This window comes from Carassius carassius, chromosome 9 (assembly GCF_963082965.1).
Source record: "Carassius carassius chromosome 9, fCarCar2.1, whole genome shotgun sequence".
Lineage (NCBI taxonomy): Eukaryota > Metazoa > Chordata > Actinopteri > Cypriniformes > Cyprinidae > Carassius > Carassius carassius.
In genome coordinates this window covers 17,561,184-17,583,200 of record NC_081763.1, presented here as the reverse complement: position 1 = coordinate 17,583,200, position 22,017 = coordinate 17,561,184, and the positions used below count along the sequence as shown (strand labels likewise).

At 37.4% G+C, this 22,017-nt stretch overlaps 2 protein-coding genes across 3 annotated transcripts; one reads left to right on the top strand and one right to left on the bottom strand.

Annotated features, from left to right (window-relative positions):
* Positions 1-725: 725 nt before the first annotated feature.
* On the bottom strand, positions 726-6,315 carry LOC132149122 (uncharacterized). The gene is made up of 6 exons (XM_059558071.1): positions 6,173-6,315; positions 4,929-5,579; positions 4,592-4,859; positions 4,415-4,498; positions 3,470-3,630; positions 726-1,323 (listed from the first exon to the last, which is right to left on the bottom strand). The coding sequence occupies exons 2-6, from the start codon at positions 5,310-5,312 to the stop codon at positions 1,186-1,188; spliced, it is 1,035 nt and encodes a 344-aa protein (XP_059414054.1). The 5' UTR covers positions 5,313-5,579; positions 6,173-6,315; the 3' UTR covers positions 726-1,185.
* A 4,303-nt stretch (positions 6,316-10,618) lies between these two features.
* On the top strand, positions 10,619-21,447 carry LOC132149121 (TBC1 domain family member 17-like). Of its 2 annotated transcripts, XM_059558070.1 has the most exons (18): positions 10,619-10,741; positions 11,450-11,545; positions 11,708-11,785; positions 13,439-13,556; positions 13,833-14,019; positions 14,099-14,210; positions 14,298-14,474; positions 14,552-14,677; positions 14,773-14,876; positions 15,599-15,693; positions 15,776-15,892; positions 15,972-16,072; positions 16,154-16,253; positions 16,365-16,462; positions 16,909-17,025; positions 17,123-17,209; positions 17,304-17,498; positions 20,851-21,447. In XM_059558070.1, exons 1-17 carry the CDS (start codon positions 10,715-10,717, stop codon positions 17,487-17,489), a joined length of 1,926 nt encoding a protein of 641 aa, XP_059414053.1. In that variant the 5' UTR covers positions 10,619-10,714; the 3' UTR covers positions 17,490-17,498; positions 20,851-21,447. The 2 variants fall into 2 exon arrangements, with proteins under 2 accessions (XP_059414053.1, XP_059414052.1); XM_059558069.1 differs by lacking the exon at positions 20,851-21,447 and having other exon boundaries at positions 17,304-17,533.
* The last annotated feature ends 570 nt before the right edge of the window (positions 21,448-22,017 follow it).

The window sequence follows — 22,017 nt, the reverse complement described above, 5'->3', positions numbered from 1 at the left end:
TTCTTATATTTAATGAGCAACAGCATATATGTAAAAGCATACGAAATACACCCATTTACACTTATTTTAAAAGAAGTCTTCTTTTCTATTACTAGTAAAATGTTCGAGACTGTGGGTGGTCTTACATAAAAACTACAGAAGAGCAGCACCGCCCTCTGCAGAGCACAGGAAGCACTGACTTTGCTCAGTGAGTCACACATATATTCTTCAGCCTGCTTATCCACACCTAGACAAAATCTCTGAACATTTCAATGCAGGTAGATGCACAGGGCAACAGAATTCAACAAAACAAACAATTTGTTTATTCAAAACGTATTTACTGAAACATTGAACAGTTGTGAAATGTTCAAGATGAACGCATAGCTGGTTGAGATCTGTAGTGTTGTAAACCCTCACATTTGAAATGTCCTTCAGTCTATCAAGATTTGAGACGTCATCATACTAATCAACAATTATAAATTTTGCATTTGTATCAGTTATCAGCACAATAATTTTTAGTTACCGAAATTTTTGTCCTCTTATTGTCTTTTGCTTTATAAAGCATTACTTCAGAAAGTCTCCAGGACAGTATCTGAAATAAAAACGAGTGCACACAGGCAGAGAGTGACATCATTGCAAGCATTCACATCAACATCTAGTCAGCTTTGGCAATCTTGCCATGGAATATAAACTACTGAATACACATCTGAATGCAGCAGTCTATATATCCAAGTACAAGTAGTGTTTCTGCTAATGTACAATGCTCCTCTGGTGATGGATGTGAGAGTATCTCAGCGTGTAAATAGGCTCATATACTCTCAGTAAATCCCACATTTCAGAGGAGAGTTGCTGGGTATGATTAGTAATGTAATGATGTACTTTTGCTCTGTTAGTGTTTCTCAATGAAATGCACTATGTAACTGAAGTCTGCCATAACCATCCGTCAAAAGAAATTCTCCAATTAAGACATGCTAATCAAACCTCTCCCCCTTCTGCTGCAGATGTGAAGGGCTGGTAAAGGTTTCGCCACTTTCAGTGTCGTAGAAGTACTAATGATATGTGGGAGAAGCGTCAGATTTGGCAACATCTTTGTTAAAAACATCTATCAAACTCTCCAGTTCGGTTTAAATCACATTCGCACACGAACATGCTCATGGTTCGTTCTCACTTGCGCTCAAACATACATACGCACACATTGGTCTTCTCTTAGTGCTTGAGAGAGAAGTCGCCCGTGTTAAGGCGAGGTCGTGGCAGTGCTCCAAACATCTCCGTTCCGTCTGTGGCTCCGGGGACCAGCAGGGCTTTCATACTGGCAGCTATGTGGTCCAGGTCCGTGCAGCCCACCTAAAATAAAAGACACTGAAATCAAGCTAAAAACAACGTGACATCATCAAAACCACAATGGCCGTTATTCCATTTTTCTTCTAAAAACAATTATAAATTTGTTAATTATACAGTGCTGCTTGTAAGTTTGTGGACACTTCAGAATTGACTATTTCTGCATAAATATGACCCAAAAGATCGTGATCGGATTTTCACACACACTTCCTGAAAGTTGACATAGTGAATCCTCTCATTCAAATAAATTAGATGAAAATATATACTTTGACATCTACTTATTTAAGGAAACTGATCTAATATTACATATCTGTGAGCGGCAAAAGTATGTGAATCTCTAGGATTAGCAGTTAATGTGAAATTAGAGTGGTTTCAGTCAGTGGGACGACTATCCGGTGTCACTGGATAGTCGTCCCAGGGATCTGTCAAAGTCTGATTATTAATGTTTGTGGAAGTGTATCAAGGAGATCACTGAGGGCCTCAGAAAGAGAGTTGCTGTTCCTCATCAGGGTAGAAAAAGCTACAAATCCATCTCTAAAGAGTTTGGACTCCACAGTCAAAGAGACAGTGTACAAATTCGAGACCACCGTTAGTGAAGTGACATTCAGCCAAGTATGGTGACCCATACTCAGAATTTGTGCTCTGCATTTAACCCATCCGAAATGCACACACACAGAGCAGTGAACACACACACACACACACTGTGAGCACACACCCGGAGCAGTGGGCAGCCATTTATGCTGCGGCGCCCGGGGAGCAGTTGGGGGTTCGATGCCTTGCTCAAGGGCACCTAAGTCGTGGTATTGAAGGTGGAGAGAGAACTGTACATGCACTCCCCCCACCCACAATTCCTGCCGGCCTGGGACTCGAACTCACAACCTTTCGATTGGGAGTCCGACTCTCTAACCATTAGGCCACGACTTCCCATGAACATTATCCCCAGGAGTACAACAAACATCACTCCAAAAGCAAGTCTGAGGCTGCAAAGGACCCCAGGGTAACTTCTAAGCAACTAATAGCCTTTCTCACATTTGCTAATGATAATGTTCATGAGTTCACCATCAGAAGAACACTGAACAACCATGGTGTATACGGCAGAGTTGTGAAGAGAAAGCCACTGCTCTCCTAAAAGAACATTGCTGCCCGTCTGCAGTTTGCTAAAGATCATGTGGACAAGTCAGAGGATGGAGAAATGTTTTGCAGATCAAGGTTTTTGGGCCTGTTTTGCTGAATCTAGGCTGGGACGGCTTGCTATCATTGACAAAAAAACAACAACGAAACGGCCGAGTCAAAGTCCGGACATTAATCCAATTGAAATGTTGTGAAAGGGACCTGAAGCAAGTTCATAAGAGCAGTTCTGTACTGAGGAATGGGCTAAAACTCCTCCAAGCAGCTGTGCAGGACTGATCAGCAGATACAAGAAACATTTAGTTGCAGTTATTGATGCAAAAGTTGGTCACAACAGATACTGAAAGAAAAGATTCACAAACATTTGCCGTTTGATTTGATTTGAATCTCTTTGTCTACTTTCAGGACTTGTGTGGAAATCTGATGATATCTGGGGCTCATACTTGAAGCAGAAATATTAAAAATTTGAAAGGGTTAAACTTTCAAGCAGCACAGTTTAAGTGCATTTTGTCACAACAGCAGTAAAGGTGTTAATCAGAAAGGACTTGGCAACAAAATATTGTATAGATAACTGGGTCAATAATGCAGTACAATAATATTGCAATTATGGTAGAGTATACATTTTCCAAAAAGAAAATGTATTTAAAAATAGTTTTTAGACTCATTTTTCAGCCCTGACAAACATGAAAGTTTCCCCATAAACATTCAAATGTATGTACAGGTATTTATACTGACAATGTAGATTTCCTTTTGCCCTATCCTCCATCTTGTATAAAATTTGTTAAAAAAAATGGTGTGTCCCAAGTTTTTTTTGTCTCAAATTTCATGAATTATGAAATTGTCTTACCAATGAATGATACGTACAATTTAGCCTCAAATTTGGTGATCTAGTAGGTGGCGTAATTTCGCTTCCTATAATCTTACATATCCTTTGTATTGAAAGTGCATACATAATCTGCAATAAAAGGTCATCTGAATTGTCAGTCTATATAAAGCTGCAGTAAGGAGGGTGTGTGTAACTGACCCGTTCTCCACTATGGGAGTCGCCCTGAGGGGCATGTTTGCCCCACACTGGTATAGAGACAGGCAGTGAACGAGCCATTGCCATGGGCTTAGAATAGCGAGATGCCAGGTGACCTACAGCCAGGCCACGTGGAGGGGGAGGAGCTTCCTCACTCAGAGAGCCTGGCAGCAATAAAACAGATATAAATACACAAACGACTGCAATAAAAGCACATCATAATTCAGACCATGATCTCTTTGATGAAATCAACACCGAGTACCTGAACAGTCACTCTGCTTGAAATGGTTTATTTGACTTTTCCTATTCGCTTGTGATTAATGAATAAGGGTTTTAAAATAAGAATGCACATTTTTGGGGTCAGTAAGATGTTTTTGAAAGAAATATCTTATGCTCACCAAGACTGCATTTATTAAATTAAAAATACAATAAAACGGTAATAGTTTCATGTTGTTACAATTCCAAATAACTTGTTTTTGGGAGTATTCATTTTAAATGTTATTTATTTAATCATTACCAATGTTGAAAACAGCTGTGCTGCCTAATATTTTCATGAAAACAGTGATGCATTTTTTTTTTTTAATAAATAATTTATTATCTTTTGTCACATTTAAAATGTCTTTACTGTTACTTTTAATTCTATATAACATGTCCTTGCTGAATGAATGTATTAATAAAAATAATTTTAAAAAAAAACCTTACTGACCCTAAAACTTTTGAACAGTGGTGAACCTGTACCAGCTAAAATATTTTATATACATGCTGATTTCCCCTATTTTTTAACATCACTTAACAGCCACTTAGTTATTAGTTTAAAATACTAATAATTAAATAACACTTGTTATCTATTTTATATATATGTAATCTGTTTTTTTTTGCCATTTACCAGAATCGTAATATTGGTATATAAGCATTTAAAATAATATAATAATTATTATTATTATTCACCATCAGTGCTCTCCTCCTCCCCATCAGACTCAAAGAAGGGCTCGCAGTCCCGGGACAGAGAATCCTCATCCATTGAAAAGACACCTGAGAAAAGAGAGAGAGATCCATTCAATTCGAATTGGAGTTTAGAAATGACAAACTCCTTCTTATATGAAACAAAAAAACAGATGCATTTACCTGCTGATTCATTTAGGTTACGTCTCCTTCCCTCCAAATCTTCCTCCTCCTCCTCCTCCTCATCATCTTCCTCCAAGTCCTCAATTTCCGTCCTTTCTCTTCCCTTCTCACGTTCCTCCATCACCCCTTTCTCCCTGTCACGCTCTCCGTTCCCATATTGACCGCAAGCCTGGCCAATACCAGCGGCCGGGCTGTAGATCGACGGGTAGCTCTGAGAATAGAGCCTCATGTTGGGACTAACAGTCCCGACTCCATCTCCAGTCAGGCTCTTTGGAAAGAGGACACAGTAAATCACAAAGGTGTTCTGATCAACAATGCTTTAAAACACAGCACTCACCAGCCTGTCAGATGGCACATCCACACCCAGCTTGGCTCCTCCTTCCTTTTTATTCAGAGGGGTGTGTCTTTGAGCCGTCAGTACAGTGGTGGAGTGCAGGACTGCGATGTCATCCATGTATCGCCGTGAAGACTCAGCTAAGGCCCCTGGTCCCCAAACATGATAAGCATAATCAAACTTCTGCACCTGAGTTCCACCCCCTTCATGATTCCTTGTTCCTTTCACCTCAACCCCGGGAGGACGGAACTTCTTATACGCGGTCAAAATCGCCAAATCACAACCGGACGTCTGACTGTAGGCCTCAGCAGCCGCGAGCAGCGCCAGCCAGCTCTCCTTGTGATTATCGGGGATCTCGGGGTTAGACGATTTGGTGACAGAGGCCATGATGTGTTTATGCAACAACCTATGGCTCTGTTGAACTGTTTTCGGAATAGGTTCTTTTGGAATGTTGGAATGCTGGTGTGTGTGTGAATGTGTGTGTGCGAGTTTATGAAATGCGTTTTGTGGTTAGCGCTCTTTGGTAATGAGAACGTGGTTTAGTTAATGCTGGTGGGACTGTTAGAAGAGGCACATCTGAAATGGGTGATGGTGTCTGAGTGCAGGAGAGAACTAGGGGAGAGATTAGAGGATGCCCAAACCCGCTGATGTTACCTAGAAAAGAAAAGATAATATGTATAAATATAGATCATCAAAAGTGCAGTATCAGTCTCATTTAGGCAAATAAACCTGCATGTTATTCAGAACTGCACAACAGCTTGGAAACCAGCTTGTTTGACTAATCATCAAGCTCATCAACTGCTGTGCAACAAACCCCCCACTGACTGAAGGGTCATCTACGCCTCCATTCCCTCGCACGTGTAGCACACGTACACGTTTGCTTGGGACGTTCTCGTTTAAAACGAGGTTCAGTTCTTTGTAAAACGCTTTAAAAAAATTCGAGGCCTGTTGAGCATTTTCGGGACAACATGACGAACAGTCACCCATGATTTCTGCCTCTTTTCTTTATTTGTTTGTCACTGTCAGCTTTAAAATGCAGTTGGAAAAATCAGCGGTGTATTTGCATTACGACGTTACCTAATTTAGAGCTTGTGTTGTTGATCAGTTCATTGGTAAGTGGCCAAGTGAAATACACAGGCCAGTGCGCTCCAGCGTTAGCAATGCAGCTAAAAACCTATTTCATCGTTTTGCATAATTTTAACGGCATCAGGAAGATTCGAGAAAAGAAAAACAAGTAGTAGACATACCCTCGCAATATCCTCCCGCCTCTGCCACAATCGTCCTGTACTTCCAAACTTTATTAAACCCTCTTTGTTAGGAGGCTGTTACCCGTGCTTGTCTCTCCCCTAGACTCCAGCGCAGCGACGGCGCACAGCGCTGATACAGTCGGAGCAGACCAGTGTTGCCAGATTGCGCGAAAGAAACGCGCAAATGGTCTGTAAAACAAGCGACCTGTTTTGTGTGTGTGTGTGTGTGTGTGTGTGTGTGTGTGTGTGTGTGTGTGTGTGTGTGTTTCATGCGATATTTCTGGGTTGATCAGTTAGCATAGAAAACACACAAAAAATTTTGATTTACCCAGTATTTTTATTTTATTGTTTTAGGTGCCACAGACCGCTGATATGACCATCCTTGTGCGAAAGACCACTTCTTAAAATGTAAAACCCATCTATTGTATATATTTTACATATATCACGTATAAAGACCCAATTTATACTGTGAAATATATATATATATATATATATATATAGCAAATATGGTTAAAATATTAGCAAAATATTGTTTCTTTACATAACATTATTTAAGTTTTCTACTCATTTCTATACCATTAGATATATTGTTATTTAAATGTGTATTTTTTTTATTAATATAATCAATGTTTTATTCATATAATCTTTTTTCTGTTATTTATTTTTTTATTTTTAATATTTTTTACACTGTTTTTCCCTAAAGTTTTCAGTGGACCCTTTGTAGCCCCTTTGTGTGTCCCTAGACCCCAGTTTAAAAACCTCTTGATTAACCAACACTAAATTTTAACTATCAGCAAGATAATCGTTTCTATAGCCTAATGAAATAAACGAGTACATATCTCTGTAGTCATAACCGCTCCATAAAACGCTATGTAGAATTTAGAACAACACAGTCACTGCTGTTAATTATGGAATGCATTTTCTGGCAAATTTAAATAAATAAATAAATAAATGATTAAAATTAAATTTAAAACCAGATTAACGATTTCATTACAGAAAACTGTACGCAAAATATGTGACAAAATTGAAAATGAAATTAAATGATTTCATTTTCACGGTGACATACCTGTCAAATTGAAAAATAAAATGCAATTGGTGATTTCACATTTCATTTTCAATACAGTCTCGAGGCAAGACTGCCAATATTAAAATGAAAAGCCAAACATGAAAAAGAAACTACACATACAGTTTTAACAAAGCTCTTTATTAACGCTCACGCAATAATAGTGACACAATTCAAATTTAAATGTAAATTTTACTTGTCATTTTAATTCCTCTTTTATTTCACTGTTTTCATTTTCGTTTTCATTTTCAAAGACAACCTGCATGCAAATTATATGTTAATGAGTGGGTGTGGCTCAATTACGTTGTTACGTGGAGGAGCTATAATGGCGGTTATGGCCAGTATAGCAGCAGAATTAAACCAGCTAGCAAACATTTTGGATGATAATGACTTCATTTTGCTACGAGTTGAATCTATCTTGGATAGGGCTGCTCCGATCACGATCGGCCGATCGTTAATGCGCATCTCGTCAGTAAAGCCGGTTCTCTAATCAGCGGTTAATTCCATCAGGTGCGTGATTTCACATAGAGCAGCTGTTACTACACAGAGCCATTGTTAACTGAGAAGATGCACAAATCCACGTTCATTTTCAGCGTTTATTTGCGCATCTTCTTAGTTAACAATGGCTCTGTGTAGTAACAGCTGCTCTATGTGAAATCACGCACCTGATGGAATTAACCGCTGATTAGAGAACCGGCTTTACTGACGAGATGCGCATTAACGATCGGCCGATCGTGATCGGAGCAGCCCTAATCTTGGATACACTTGGACATTTTGCAGCCGTCACAAACTCAGCAGACAGCAGATTTTCCGGGGATGTGGAGGCTCAGGCCGAGGAACTGCAGTGGGTCGAGGGTTTGACGCATGCTGGTCAGGCTGGTTGTTTCTTCCACGTTCTAATGCTGCAGCAGCTTCCCGCAAAAGCTCACTAACAGATTCGCCATGTCTCGATTACAATATATTCACATTTTAATGTCGTTTCACACATTGTTTCAACCACCATTCAACTCATGCACACGAGACTTCGACGACTGTCTCTAGCGCCGTTACTTCACTTGAATAAGCCACACCCACTCATTAACATATAATTTGCATGCAGGTTGTCTTTGAAAATGAAAACGAAAATGAGAAAGATGAGAAATAAAAGAGGAATTAAAATGACAAGTAAATTTTACATTTAAATTTGAATTGTGTCACTATTATTGCGTGAGCGTTAATAAAGAGCTTTGTAAAAACTGTATGTGTAGTTTCTTTTTCACGTTTGCTTTTCATTTTAATATTGGCAGTCTTGCCTCGAGACTGTATTGAAAATGAAATTTGAAATCAGCAATTGCATTTTATTTTTCAATTTGACAGGTATGTCACCGTGAAAATGAAATCATTTAATTTCATTCTCAATTTTGTCACATATTTTGCGTACTGTTTTCAGTAATGGAATAGTTAATTTTAATCATTTCATTTATTTATTTAAATTTGGCAGAAAATGCCTTCCATAGTTAATCGCCTGTAAACTCAAATAGCAATATATGCCCTGCATACGCGAAATAAGCGGACATGGCAACATTAGAGCGGGTGCACGCGCGGTGGTCTTGCGCGTACACAGGAGTAAACACATTTGCGAAGGTAACATTCAAAAAGAAAAAAAAAACGAGCTGGTGTGACATTGAAAGAAGCTGATAATAAATGCTATATAATGATTACTGGACTCCACGTGCAGTAGGCTAGTGTTTTTGTGCAAACTAATACGGTCACATTTCTTCAGGTACTTTGCTTGTACTTCCAAGAGTTATAGTGATCTGTACTTTTTCATAATAAAGAGTTTTAAGAGAGTTTAAAGAGCAAACTTAACCAAAACTTGCTTGAGTCTGTTTCAGTTTGTTCTGTTTCTTCATGTTATTCCAGACAGACTGATGATGATGAGATCAGATCTCTTTGTGGAGCACTGGCTGCAAACAAAAATGTCACTGGATTATTACAATTAATGGCAAAAAATAAAGTTTGGAAATTTAAAATGATATTTATACTGACACACTAAAAAAAACATGGACAGAGTAGGGGCAGTTCTAATATCAGTGGGCAAACTGTTCCAGAGTCTTGGTGTCGCTATGGAAAATGCTCGATCTCCCCTAGTCTTGAGCCTCGATCTAGGAGCCACTAAGAGCCTCAAGTTGGCAGACCTAGCTCTTGTATGTTGATGGATCAACAATAAATCAGAAAGGTAGGATGGTGCTAACTCATTTAACGATATAAAAACGAATAACAGTACTTTAAAATGTATCCTATATTGCACAGGTAGCCAATGGAGTGACTGGAGGACAGGAGTTATATGCTCCCATTTGCGATCTCCTGTCAGAGCTCTGGCAGCAGCATTCTGAACCATCTGAAGGCGATTTATGGAAGACTGACTCATCCCCAAATAAAGAGAATTGCAATAATCAAGCCTTGTAGTAATAAAAACATGTATTACTCTTTCAAAATTTCTAAATGAATACATTATAAATGAAATATATAAATCCATTTCAATTTCTGTTACCACTCCAGTCATCAGCAGTCCTGGTGTCTCTCAAAAAAAGTTTTCCTGCTATGAAAAAAAAAGTATGGTCAAAATATTTGGTGTTTACACTAATGTTACAATTAATGCCTCAAACTCGTAGACCATGATATACATGATATTTTCTAACATTGAATGTTTTCTATAAATATTATAAATATATACAGTTTTTCATTATAAAATGACAATAAGAATAGTTTGAAAAAAAACTTATGAAAATTACACATGGTTTTGTATTAATTAAAAAAGGTTATTACAGTTAAAACGTTTTGCTACACTCACCATAGTTTAAACATGCAATTTGTAGTTAAACTGTAGTTATACAAATTGTAATAAAAAAAAAACATTTCATTTCTCAGTAATCCCCCATTTGCCTATTTTTATTTAAATTCTATACTTAATTGAACTGCCCAATTTCCATTCATCACTTTATTAACTTGCATTCATGAAATTAATGTAAAATAATCTGCCAAATTTTACATAACCTCAAAGCCGCAATGATCATAATTTAAGATGAATGCATGTATGATGTTTGTTTGTTGTATGGCTTCTGTCATCAGTCGAAAGGCAAGGGAGGCAGATTTTCTTTAGATAAAAAAATGGATGAGAAAGTTATCGATATTACAAAAATAAACTAAATGTGACATTAAAAAGTGTAAACGTTGTAAATCTATGACTTTTAACAATGATTCCCTGTCACAATTCTGATATCTGATTTGCATTACAAATCACTGTATTACTGTAATTATCAACAAATATATGCTAAGAAAGAACATGATACTCATCTTATGTACAAAATAACAAAATAAAGAAAACGTCATATGATATGAGTTTCTGATTGGCTGCAGCGGAGGTGGGTGGTGTCATCCAGAAAAAAAAACCGGAAGTGTGATTGTTTTGATCAAACACCGTGAACTCAGGAGGAGGAATGGAGGCGAAGCCAGAGAGTCACAAGGTGAGGAGCGATAGAGTTTGTCACTAACCTTACTTACAACGATGTCACATCTGACATGACACCACACAAAACTAAATATACATTTTTTTTTTTACCTTTTTACGTTTATTTAATGTCTCAGGATAAGTTTTTTTTTCCTGTATTTCTACAGGTTTAGCTAGTTAGCGCTAGCCCAAGCTGATGACTGACATGTCGTTCAAACCTGATGGTTTAGTCACTGTCATGTCTTTGTGATGGCTTGATATTTCACATACCACTGTCACCCGTTTGGTAACTCGTTCAGCCTGGAGGATTTTATTGAACGGCGTCACTGGTCGGACTGGTTAACTGGAGATCTTTGCTCATAACCTAAAGCAATATTATAGATTATAGATTAAAACTAGCAGCTAGATGAGATTCCTCCATATGATGATCTGTTGCTTATCTCACTTCTGAAATAAATTATTTGTAAGCCGCTGAATTATTAATCTATTGTAGTCTATCAGGAAATGTCCACTATAGTATTAAAGCTACAGTTATTACAATTATTGTTAGGTTTTTAGATTTTTTTTAAATTCATTATTGCTATTTAATGCTGTTGATATGATCAAAACTGAAAGATAATCATTATATATTATTGACATCTTGTTTAAAATGATTAATCTGTAGTTTTTTTTGACCTGACCTGGTCCTGGTGTAAAAGTGTGATGTTTTAAATGTCATCATCAGCTGATCTTTGAGAAGGAGGGTGTTTACCTCCACACCAATGCCAAAAGAAGCAATCAGGACACCACCATCCCCGGCTTCATCCGGATAGTTGAGCGGGTATGATCAACACACTGTAGCAGGATTAACATATTGTATTAATAAACATTTGATGTTATAAAGTATTACAGTATGATATATAAATCATTTTGTCTATTTATTAACACCATTTACAAAGCCTGAGAGTATTTAAGGGCTGTTATCACATATAAACTCTTGCAGGATGGAGAGCCGGCAATGGAGTGGAGCCCTGTTGAGGAGGATATGAGAAATGCTCCTGCTGTCTTCTACACCAAAAAGGTAGAGGGCGGATCACTCCGTTTGCTCAACAGAATTCAAAGGTCACTTGTCACTTGTCACATATTGAGAAAGAAAGAAAAAAAAAGTAAATTGTGATTTGCAGGCCTGGGAAAGTCATGGAAATAAAGGTCATTGAATATTAATGGAAATCAAAACATGTTTGTCCTACTGAAGATATTTGTACTCATACGATAAAACCATTTATCTCTATAAAAATCTTTTCAAAAATTCTTAAAAATCTTCTTTAAAATTACCCTCCAGTGATCAAGAGTAATTGTAAAAGTCATGGATATTCAGCCACGAAAGTGGTGAAGTCCCTGAGAAATTCTTAATACGTCAGTGATTCCCACAGGTTTGAAATATATTTGTGGTGGTAGCCGGGTGGAAATCCTCCTATTACCCACAGGACAGAAATGTTCTGATACATGTGACAAACAACAAATGATGTGTGACTTTTAACAATATTTGTATTTATTATGATACAGATTATGCTGTGTTTAGGGGGATATGAAGTATTTTTATCCATTTACCACAAAATTCTTCAACTACACCATTAAAAAAAAAATAATAATCTTTAACAATGATGAAAAAATGAAATATTTAGGTTGTTTCTGGATATTGTTTCTGGGCCAGAATTCTGCTATCAGTTGGTTACTGAAAAATCTGTAGGAAATACAGTTTTAGAAGAAAAAAGGTGTAATTACCAAATACATCCAGCAGAGGGCCAAAGAGATCCATTCATTGTTCTGGATGTGGCTAACTGCTCTTATAAATACAATATGGAGTAAACATGATCACACAAACGCACTTGCACACAGAGACACACACACATACCTGGTGTTTGTCAGTGAAATATGTGTGTCTCTGCAGTGCATGAGGGATTGTCGGTGAGAGTAAACTATTCTCAAGCACATCGAATAAGCAGCTATGGAACGTGTAGGCTCTTCATGTTTGCTACCCTTTTGCTATACCTTTGGTTCAGAATGCATTTTGAAATTCACACTGCATTTTGCTACAATTATCATGTGGTATTGTGATAAATGCATTCCCAAGTGTTATACCCATTACTTAAATTAATTTAAGAAAAATTATTTTGCAACCGTTTTTGCTTGGACATGTTAAACATATCTAATCAATTTGGGGAATACTTTTCATTTTAATTTAGCAACTTAGCATTAAATATGTATTGAATTTATATATTAAAACTAGTGTAGTAAATGGGAAATATAAATCATATAATGGAATTTAAATTTTTCATTAAACGTTGCACATATGTATGGGAAAATGTAAATCGCCATTTAATTGCATATTACATTTCAAAATGAATGTTATAAAAATATTTTTATAACAAAATTTTTCTTTTTCAAATAAATGTTCTTTTTCTTTTAATCAAAGACTACTAAAAAAAGTGATTCCTAAAGGATCATGTGGCATTGAAGACTGGAGTAATGTTCAAATTTACCATCATAGGAATACATTTCATTTTAAAATACATTGAAATAGAAAACAGTTGTGTTAGTATTTTTTCAATATTACAGTTTACTGTATTTTTAAGCAAATGAATGTGCCCTTGTTGAACGCAACAACATTAAAAGCATCTTTAAAAAAAAGTCACCTGAATTTCTGTCTCTTTTAAATTCTGTTTCTTGAAAGGAGGAGGAAGGAGGGGAAGAGGAAACTAAGTTTGACCCGGGCTATGAGCCAGACTGGGCCGTCATCAGTACAGTCAAGGAGGAAAGACGACATGAGCACCCACCAGTCAGAGCAACAGGTACTGGGCTAAACTGTAACTTGTCAGATGATGTGCGCATGCATTTAGATACTGTACATCAGGGATCCTCAAATCTAGCCCACAAGTTCCACTTTGCTGCAGAGTTTAGCTCTAACCCTAATCAAACACACCTGAGCATGCTACTCAATGTCTTCAGGATCATAAGAAAATCACTGTTTGATCAAGGTTGGAGCTAAACTCTGCAGCACATTGGCCCTCCAGGACAAGATTTGAGAATCCCTGTTGTACATGCTCACATACATTTATGTCTTGTAGGTCAGTGGGGCTCCTTCTCCCTGCCCCTTTCAGAGCTGTACTCTCTTCGGAGGGCTCGCTTCTCTCTGGGCAGGAACTTCTTGGTGCTGACCACCAGAGGGGGTGATCCTCTCCCTCCTCTGCACTTCCATCAAGGGGGCGCTAGACAGCTGCTAAAAGCCATGCAGCGTTACATCAGACTGGCCCCGTGAGTGGCATACTAATTTATTGTTTTGCATTTTAGTACCCATATATTTATATACTCAAGTGACACATTCTGCTGTAAGGTCTCCCATGGATGGTAGGCTCTTCCTGGCATACCCGCATGATTCTGGGGCCCTATCGCAGTCGTTTGATGAGCTGCACCTCTTTGATGATACCAGTGCAGATCTTGTGTCTGTAAGTCATAGTTGTTGTGTTTTAATGTGGTAAGAGCCCTAAACAAGAGCGTGTGTAAACATGCCATCTGATTGGTCATATCTACAGAGGTTCATTCAGGATCCTTACGCGACCACGTTCGGGGGCTTCTCCAAAGTGACGAACTTCTTCCGGGGAGCACTTCCACACACACATCAAGAGTCGCCCCTCAGTAACCGCTCACCTCAGGACGCCCATTGCCCACACCCAGCTGATGAGGAGCCAGGCTTTGAACTCATTACCTGTGTGAGTTGCATCGATTGCTGACTGTGTTGTAATGTTGATTGTGCATAAACATTAAAAGAGATTGTGTATTCCACCAGGGGGCAGAGCTCGGCCCCAGACCGGAGGTCAAAAGAGGGAAGCCTTTGGATAACTGGGATCAGTTTTTGGATCCAGAGGGCCGTGTCACTGATCCACAGAAGGTCAAGGAGCTGGTGTTTAGAGGGGTACGTCCAAGTTTCAGTGATCTTTTTCCAATCACACTTACATGCCACAAACCAATGAAGTTTCCACTGAATGAAATATTTCCTGCTTTTTCTAGGGCGTTATTCCGTCTCTGCGGAGGGAGGTGTGGAAGTTCTTACTGGGGTTCTACCCATGGAACAGCACAACCAAAGAGAGAGAGGACATCCTTCAGGTGAAAACGTAAGATGAACACATTTTTTTATTTTATTTTTTATCGCACACCATTAAGGTTTCAAACATTGTATAGTGTACTTGTTCCCTCAACCCAGTTAGCCGTTTGCAGCTGTTGTAGTTTCCTGTGTCATTTTTCTTCAGTATTCTCACTGTCTCTTAAGTCCAAAGCTTAGCATAGGATGTGTACTGCTTTCAAAGAGTTTGGGGTCAGTATGTTTTTCTTATAAAAAGAAGTCTCTAATGCTCACTGTGGCTACATTTATTTGAACAAAAATGCAGTTAAAACAGTCATATTGTGAAATATTATGACCATTAAAATATTTGTTTTTTCTATTTTAATGAATTTTAAAAATGTAATTTAATTCTCTGATGAGAGAGCTGAATTTTTAGCAGTTTTTTCAACACTGGAAACAGTGAAACCTTTTTTCTTTAGTATAAAAAGAACAGAATTTATTAGAAATAATTTTTTGTAACACTCTGAATATCTTCACTGTCACTTTAGATTAATCTAATGCATCTTTGCTGAATAAAAGCTTACTGACCTCAATCTTTTAATTGATAACAGCAATTATACTTAAATTTCCAAGTTTAAATCTACTATACGACTACTTCATTAATATACATAAACGCATCTGATAAGGCCTCTTTGCTTTCTAAAACCCCTGAACATCTATATAAGTTATTCTTTGAATTTTTGTGCCCTTTACATTTGTTCTTTTTCACTTCAGGGATGAGTATTTCAGGATGAAGGTTCAGTGGAAGTCAGTTAGTGAAGAGCAGGAGATGAGGAACTCTCTCTTCCGAGGGCACCGTAGCCTCATAGGTACGTTCAGCTGTGTCATAGATCTTACAGTGTGACCGGTCTCTTTCTACATCTGACTTGCTCCTGCTCTTTGATTGGACAGAACGGGATGTGAATCGAACAGACAGACACAATTCCTTCTTTTCTGGGAATGAGAACCCAGGTCTTGCGCTGCTTAATGATGTACTGATGACGTACTGCATGTATAACTTCGATCTGGGTATGTCCTTTTAATTCCACCCCCTGGCCACTAGAGGATGCTGTTATTTCTCTTATCGCTCTCTCGCTTTGCCCATCAGGTTATGTCCAGGGGATGAGCGATCTTCTGTCTCCTCTCCTCTTTGTTACCCAGAATGAGGTGGAGTCCTTCTGGTGTTTGACAGGCTTTATGGATTTAGTGGTCAGTAAACACACTTGTTTTCTGATTGTGTTATTCAATCGATGCATTAGCTCTGGACATAAAGTCCTTATGTGTCTTTAGCACCAGAACTTTGAAGAGTCTCAAGAGGCCATGAAACAGCAGTTGCTTCAGCTCAGCATCCTACTGAGAGCACTTGATCCAGAGCTGTGTGACTACCTGGGTAAACACAAACACATTCTTTATTAACCTCTACTTTCTATATGTGTTTTTGCTCTTTTGGCTGATGCACAGCTGGTTTAATTGTATTTTTGTATTTTTTTGTCTCTCTTAGACTCTCAGGACAGTGGTTCACTTTGTTTCTGTTTCCGCTGGTTATTGATTTGGTTTAAGAGGGAATTCTCTTTTGAAGACATCTTGAACCTGTGGGAGGTAAGATGACACAAACCGGTTATTTGTATTATTTTCTATGACTTTCATTATTGTTTTTCTGCTATGTTGTATGTGACTGTGTAAATGTTACTCAACAAATCTTGTCATGGATAAAATAAAAAGAACACCTCATTAGCGAAGAATTTCTGAACTTGGCACTTTTGTAAACTCAGATGATGTCACTAGCTCTTAATTATGTCAAGTTCGTATTCTGTTTTTAAAACATTGATATAAAATGTACCCTCATCATTAATAATACAGTAAATAAAATGTTTATAATTCATTTGCAATATATAAATATATATATATATATATATATATATATATATATATAGTTTACGTTTGTCATCTACTATTTATAATTTATTTTATTTCAGCTTTATTTCAGTTTAATGGAAATGATTTTAATAGTTTTATTGAACAATAACAACGCATTTTTATTGCAGGTTCTGTGGACCCGTCTGCCTTGTGAAAACTTCCACTTACTTATGGCCTGTTCCATTCTTGAGTCACAAAAAGAGGAGCTGATTGGTTCAAATCATGATTTTAACTCTATACTGAAGGTGAGTATAAATTAGTTTTAGCCCATGCAAAATAAAGCAGAACCGGGAACATGAGATTCGTAGTAAGTTGATTCTAAAGGTGTGTGTGTGTTTACAGCACATTAATGAGCTGACCATGAAGCTGGATCTGCAGTCAGTTCTCTGTGGAGCAGAGGCTATTTATTTGCAGCTGACACACTGCAAGGTGAGACGGGACAGATATGTCTGCTGATATGCTATTAAAAATACCGTGGTGGTCATGCGTACTACATAATGCTAACTGACTGTTCTGCTCTCAGGAGCTGCCTTTGAAAGTGCAAGAAGTTCTTGGGCTGCGTGTCCAGTCCAGCTCATCAGAAGAGAGTCCAGACTCAGAGCCTAAAGAGACACACACCCTTCTCACTCAGTCAGAGGCCAGAGGACCTTCATCCTGCCAGATGTTTAATGGGCAGACGCCACAGCGCCCCCCTCCTACATACCCCTAATTCCAGAAGGTGATTGGCAGAAGGGGAACAGATTATTTTGATTTAAAATAAAACAGATTATTTTTATTTAACCCCCCCCCCCCCCTAAAATGACTGGGCATTGCAGACAGAGTTACTGAAGAGAGGGGACGCTTACCTCCCGTGATGCTTATAGTGGGAGCATTATAGTCGCAGTTCACATTTGATCTGTTAGTATTTTATGCTTTTGTAAGCATTAGATGTAATTGTTTGATCCATTTTTAACAAAGTCGGTAGTTATAGGCAGAAGGAGGCAGGAACCGGTGAATAGATAAACTTAAAACTTTAGTTATTCAATAAACGAACACAAAACAAAACTAAAGTGGCAGCACTGCTGCATAAAAGACAATACAACAACAACATAAAATGTCCCAGGCCTGGCCCTTTCTTGTCCTTCACTATCGTCACTTCTCATGTTACACTTCTAGAGCTGCTCTGTGGGATTCTTATCACTTTCGGCCCTGCCGAACTCGTCACTCTACTATACTCGCAGTACCCAAACAATGGTATTCATTATGTATTGTATGATAATGTATATCTGTTCTGTTATCTCTGTCTTTATTTATGTTGTCTGTGTCTCCTTCACTTACTTTTCATTCTCTTTACTGGTATACTCAGTAAATAATGGTGTGCACTACCATTTTGCATGTAATGTAGCAAGAGCTACTTCATATTTCTTCTTTTGTTAGTTTTTAACATGAAGCTTTTTCATATGGCTAAAGAATAAAACATTGAAATATAGTCCCTGACATTTTGACTTTGAGGTCTTGTTCTTTACCAAATGTCCACTTTGTTCTCATTCCTTACCCATGTAAGGGGATTTAACCTTGACAGCCTTGACCTCCAGCACAAAAGCTTTCTCAATAGTACTTCACAATTACTTAAAAACATTAGCTTTATATATTACATGCATGTATTATCTTCATTACATTCTTATGCATAATCATATAATAAAAAATTTAATGGAAATGTTCGTTTTTATTTTAATAAATCAATAAAACAAATCAAGGCCATATATAAAGTCTTTTTTAAATTATCTTAATATCACAATAAACCAATAACAAGCTTTCTCTGTAACACGTCAAAATAATATTAGAATTCCTTTATATGAAATGTTCTTTTAGATTTTAGTTTTTATTTTAATAAATGATGATAATTTCAAACAAATTCATTATTAACACCCTAGATAAATATTATCCGTTTTTTTATCTTAACACCCTAATGTAATATACAGTAACGAAAAGCTTTCTCTTTAACCATTTATTATAATTTTGATTTAAAACATTATATGTATTAGAAGTACTTTATATGTAAATGTACACTCAAATGATTATTATTATTATTATTATGAGAACTTATTAGATCACTTTTATTTTGCATTTAATAGTTCCCTCTTCTCTTTTTTTTTCTTATTATTTGGAAACCAAAAATCCATTTTTAGAGTAAAATGATGAATTAATGAACCAGAAAATCTTTTATTTCAACATTTGACATGTTTTGTTAAATCCATTTAGTTTATGTCTGTCACAGGACGGCGTCACACACACAAACACATACACACACTCCATCAGCAGGTGTCTGACTGGGGTTAAAAGATCAGGGTAAATGGGGTCACTGTTGCCCACTGTCCTACCAAATGAGCTGGAAAATGAGGGGTGGAGAACCACGCCTCCTTCTCACCATCCTGCTCACTGCTCTTTTCTCTGTCCGTCTCTCTCTCGGCCTCCCTTCATTTTCCCACTGTGTTTGTTTGAATACAGCTGCAGCGTATGAATTTAGCACGGCACTTAAATAGCCCTGCGATCTGCCACTCTTCTTTGTCTTGTACACAAACACGCTCTTTTACTCCTGAGACTCATCTTGTCACTTTTTTTACGGCTGACATGACCTCGCTTTTCTGAAGAACTGAAAAGAAGAAGAGTGTCTCATTCAACCTCAATCTGCGCTGAGTTAAGCTCTAGTTAGTTTTCAAGGGCTAAAGCAGTTCAAGCAGCTCTGTGGTGTCTAAGTGAATCTCCTTTTGTGCATTTGAGAACTTTATCGGTTTTTAGAGGGTTATTGTTGTGTGATGAGAGTTTTATCAGACTTTTCACATTTTCACAGTGTTCTGTCCTGTTTTCTTTTCACACAAATGGGAGAGAAATTAATATTTTATTCAGGAGACTTTTGCTATTGCTTTTACAAACATCCAGATTTGCAGTTTTCAACTGTGGTTTATAAATCAGTGAAAATCTGAATATCATAGAGACTAAGGGTTGGGCTTATTTGACTTGTGCCAGTTAGGGACCACCTAGCAACCAGTCAGAACACCTTAAACATCCAACCGATCGCATAGCAACCACCTATAACTTCCCTTAGCACTATGTCAATCAGAAATGTGTCTTATAGATCTAAACAATGTCAATGGTGTTTTCTGATTTGCAAAGACATTAAACCAATTAAATTCTACATTTTAAAATTTTTGAAATACATTTTTTATGAACTCAAAACAAAACATATGCTATTCACATTTAACAGTTCTTTAACTTCACTCTTTGACAGCAACTGTTTTCTTTGTAATTAATTCTATTTATTAAAAAAATCAAGTAATTTAATATGAACATAAAAAGGGCTCTTAGAATTATTAAAAAAAATAAAATATCTGAATTATGTTCCGTATAATTCTTAACTATATTCTGTATAACTCTGTTCTATACACAATCATTTCTTATACTTCTTTCTGCATATTCTATAACTCTATTCACAAGAAACATCAAAAACGCAAGTTAATGTAATTTTTATTCTAAACCTTTTCCCCCCTAGCTAATTATGAAAGTGAAGTGACATACAGCCAAGTATGGTGACCCATACTCAGAATATCAGTATATATATATATATATATATATATATATATATATATATATATATATATATATATATAATAATAATGTAAGAGCATATAGTGCACCCCGAAAACAATTTCAAGACATTGTAAAAGAGCATAACAGGACCCCTTTAAAGAAACAATATTCTGTTTTAATATATAAAAAAAGATATATATTTATTCATGTGATGGCAAAACTGGATTTTCACCAGCCATTACTGTAGTCTTCAGTGTCACATGATCCTTCAGAAATCATTCTAATATATATTAGTAAATATATATGTTCTAATATATTATACAGTATAAAGTAGTGATGGCGAATGTTTTGGTCTTACTGCTGGTGTGTTTGAAAAGCTACAGAAGCAAATGAAATTCACACAAATTGCTGATGTCCTGTGAATGACTGCACTAAATTATAAATCAAAAATAAAATAAAAACTGTTGCTGTGAAGCAAGTTATAATCATTTTTTTTACAAAAGCTCAACCACCTGTAGACACACAGACAAATTCAGTCCTGAGGTCTCCACTTAAACATGTCCTGCTGTGACTGTGAGGGCCATCCAGGAGTCGAGTGCGAGTGTGTGAAGTGTGTGTGAAGTGAGTGGGAGCAGAAGGCCAGGCACTGGTGTCTGACAGTGATTTGTAAAGAGAGACAATACGGCTCATTGACCTGCCGGCTCCACTGTCTGTTGCACATACCTCGCCCAGCCCTCCCATGAGGACTCACCGCTCTTTAAACAGGACACCAGATTGCCACAGGCCCAGGGAGGGGCTGAACGAGTGTGTGCTGTGTGAGATGGAGAGGCATAATGGGAGACTAGTTGCTTTGACAATGAGATACCACGCAAACCGGGGGTGACGGGGTGATAAGGTGGCACGTGAGCGAGTGTGACTTCAGTGCAAAGAAAACAAAGGTTGCACACTCTCCATCTCTACTCATCAGTCTCAGTCTCACACTCCTGTATCAGATTTCAGAAAGCTTTTGCATCTGCTCTGAGCCTGATGTCATTTCAGACCTGGAAAATCAGATGTTCTGGGTTATCAGTTTCAGTCTTACTGCACTTTTTTGTAGTAACAGCCTTCTGTGGCTTCATTACATATTCTAGACAAGACAAAAACTTGTATTGGTTAAAATTTGAAATGAAGCCTCAAAAGACTGTTACTACAAAAACTGCAGTGATAAATACCAATATATATCAAAATCCAGTGCTATAAACCCAACTCTCACCCTTTGCATGAGATTGTGGTGTCCCTGAGTAGTTCCTTCAGCAATACACAGGTACATTCACTGTGTGAGGAGCACTATCACAGATCCTTCCTCCTAACAGTTGCAAAAACAAAACGGTATGTTTTTTGTATGTTTTTCTTTGTTTATTGCATCATGCTTGTGGAGTATGCAGTAACAAGTGAATTTCCACAGTGTGGGATTAATAAAGTCCATCAACTCAAATCAAATGTTCAAAAAAAATAAGGCACTAAACTAACTTTTTATTTTGTCATGTGAACCTTAACCTACATCTGAGAACTGTGAACATGTGCATGTGTTGTTAAATCATTAAATGAAAATCTCAGAGGGTTGTTCATGTAAATATTTAAGGTCTGCCTGACTAAACGTTTTGGAATCCTTGTCTTAAAAGGTCAGTGAA

What these genes read in the sequence shown, in the direction of transcription:
- LOC132149122 (XM_059558071.1), bottom strand. Translation starts at nt 5,312, where the DNA reads ATGGCCTCTGTCACCAAATCGTCTAACCCCGAGATCCCCGATAATCAC. An exon ending in TAACCTAAATGAATCAGCAG is followed by an intron (nt 4,499 to 4,591) that starts GTAAATGCATCT and finishes CTCTTTTCTCAG; the next exon opens with GTGTCTTTTCAATGGATGAG. An exon ending in GGAGGAGGAGAGCACTGATG is followed by an intron (nt 3,631 to 4,414) that starts GTGAATAATAAT and finishes TATTGCTGCCAG; the next exon opens with GCTCTCTGAGTGAGGAAGCT.
- LOC132149121 (XM_059558070.1), top strand. Translation starts at nt 10,715, where the DNA reads ATGGAGGCGAAGCCAGAGAGTCACAAG. An exon ending in AGGAGCTGGTGTTTAGAGGG is followed by an intron (nt 14,678 to 14,772) that starts GTACGTCCAAGT and finishes TGCTTTTTCTAG; the next exon opens with GGCGTTATTCCGTCTCTGCG. An exon ending in GACATCCTTCAGGTGAAAAC is followed by an intron (nt 14,877 to 15,598) that starts GTAAGATGAACA and finishes TTTTCACTTCAG; the next exon opens with GGATGAGTATTTCAGGATGA.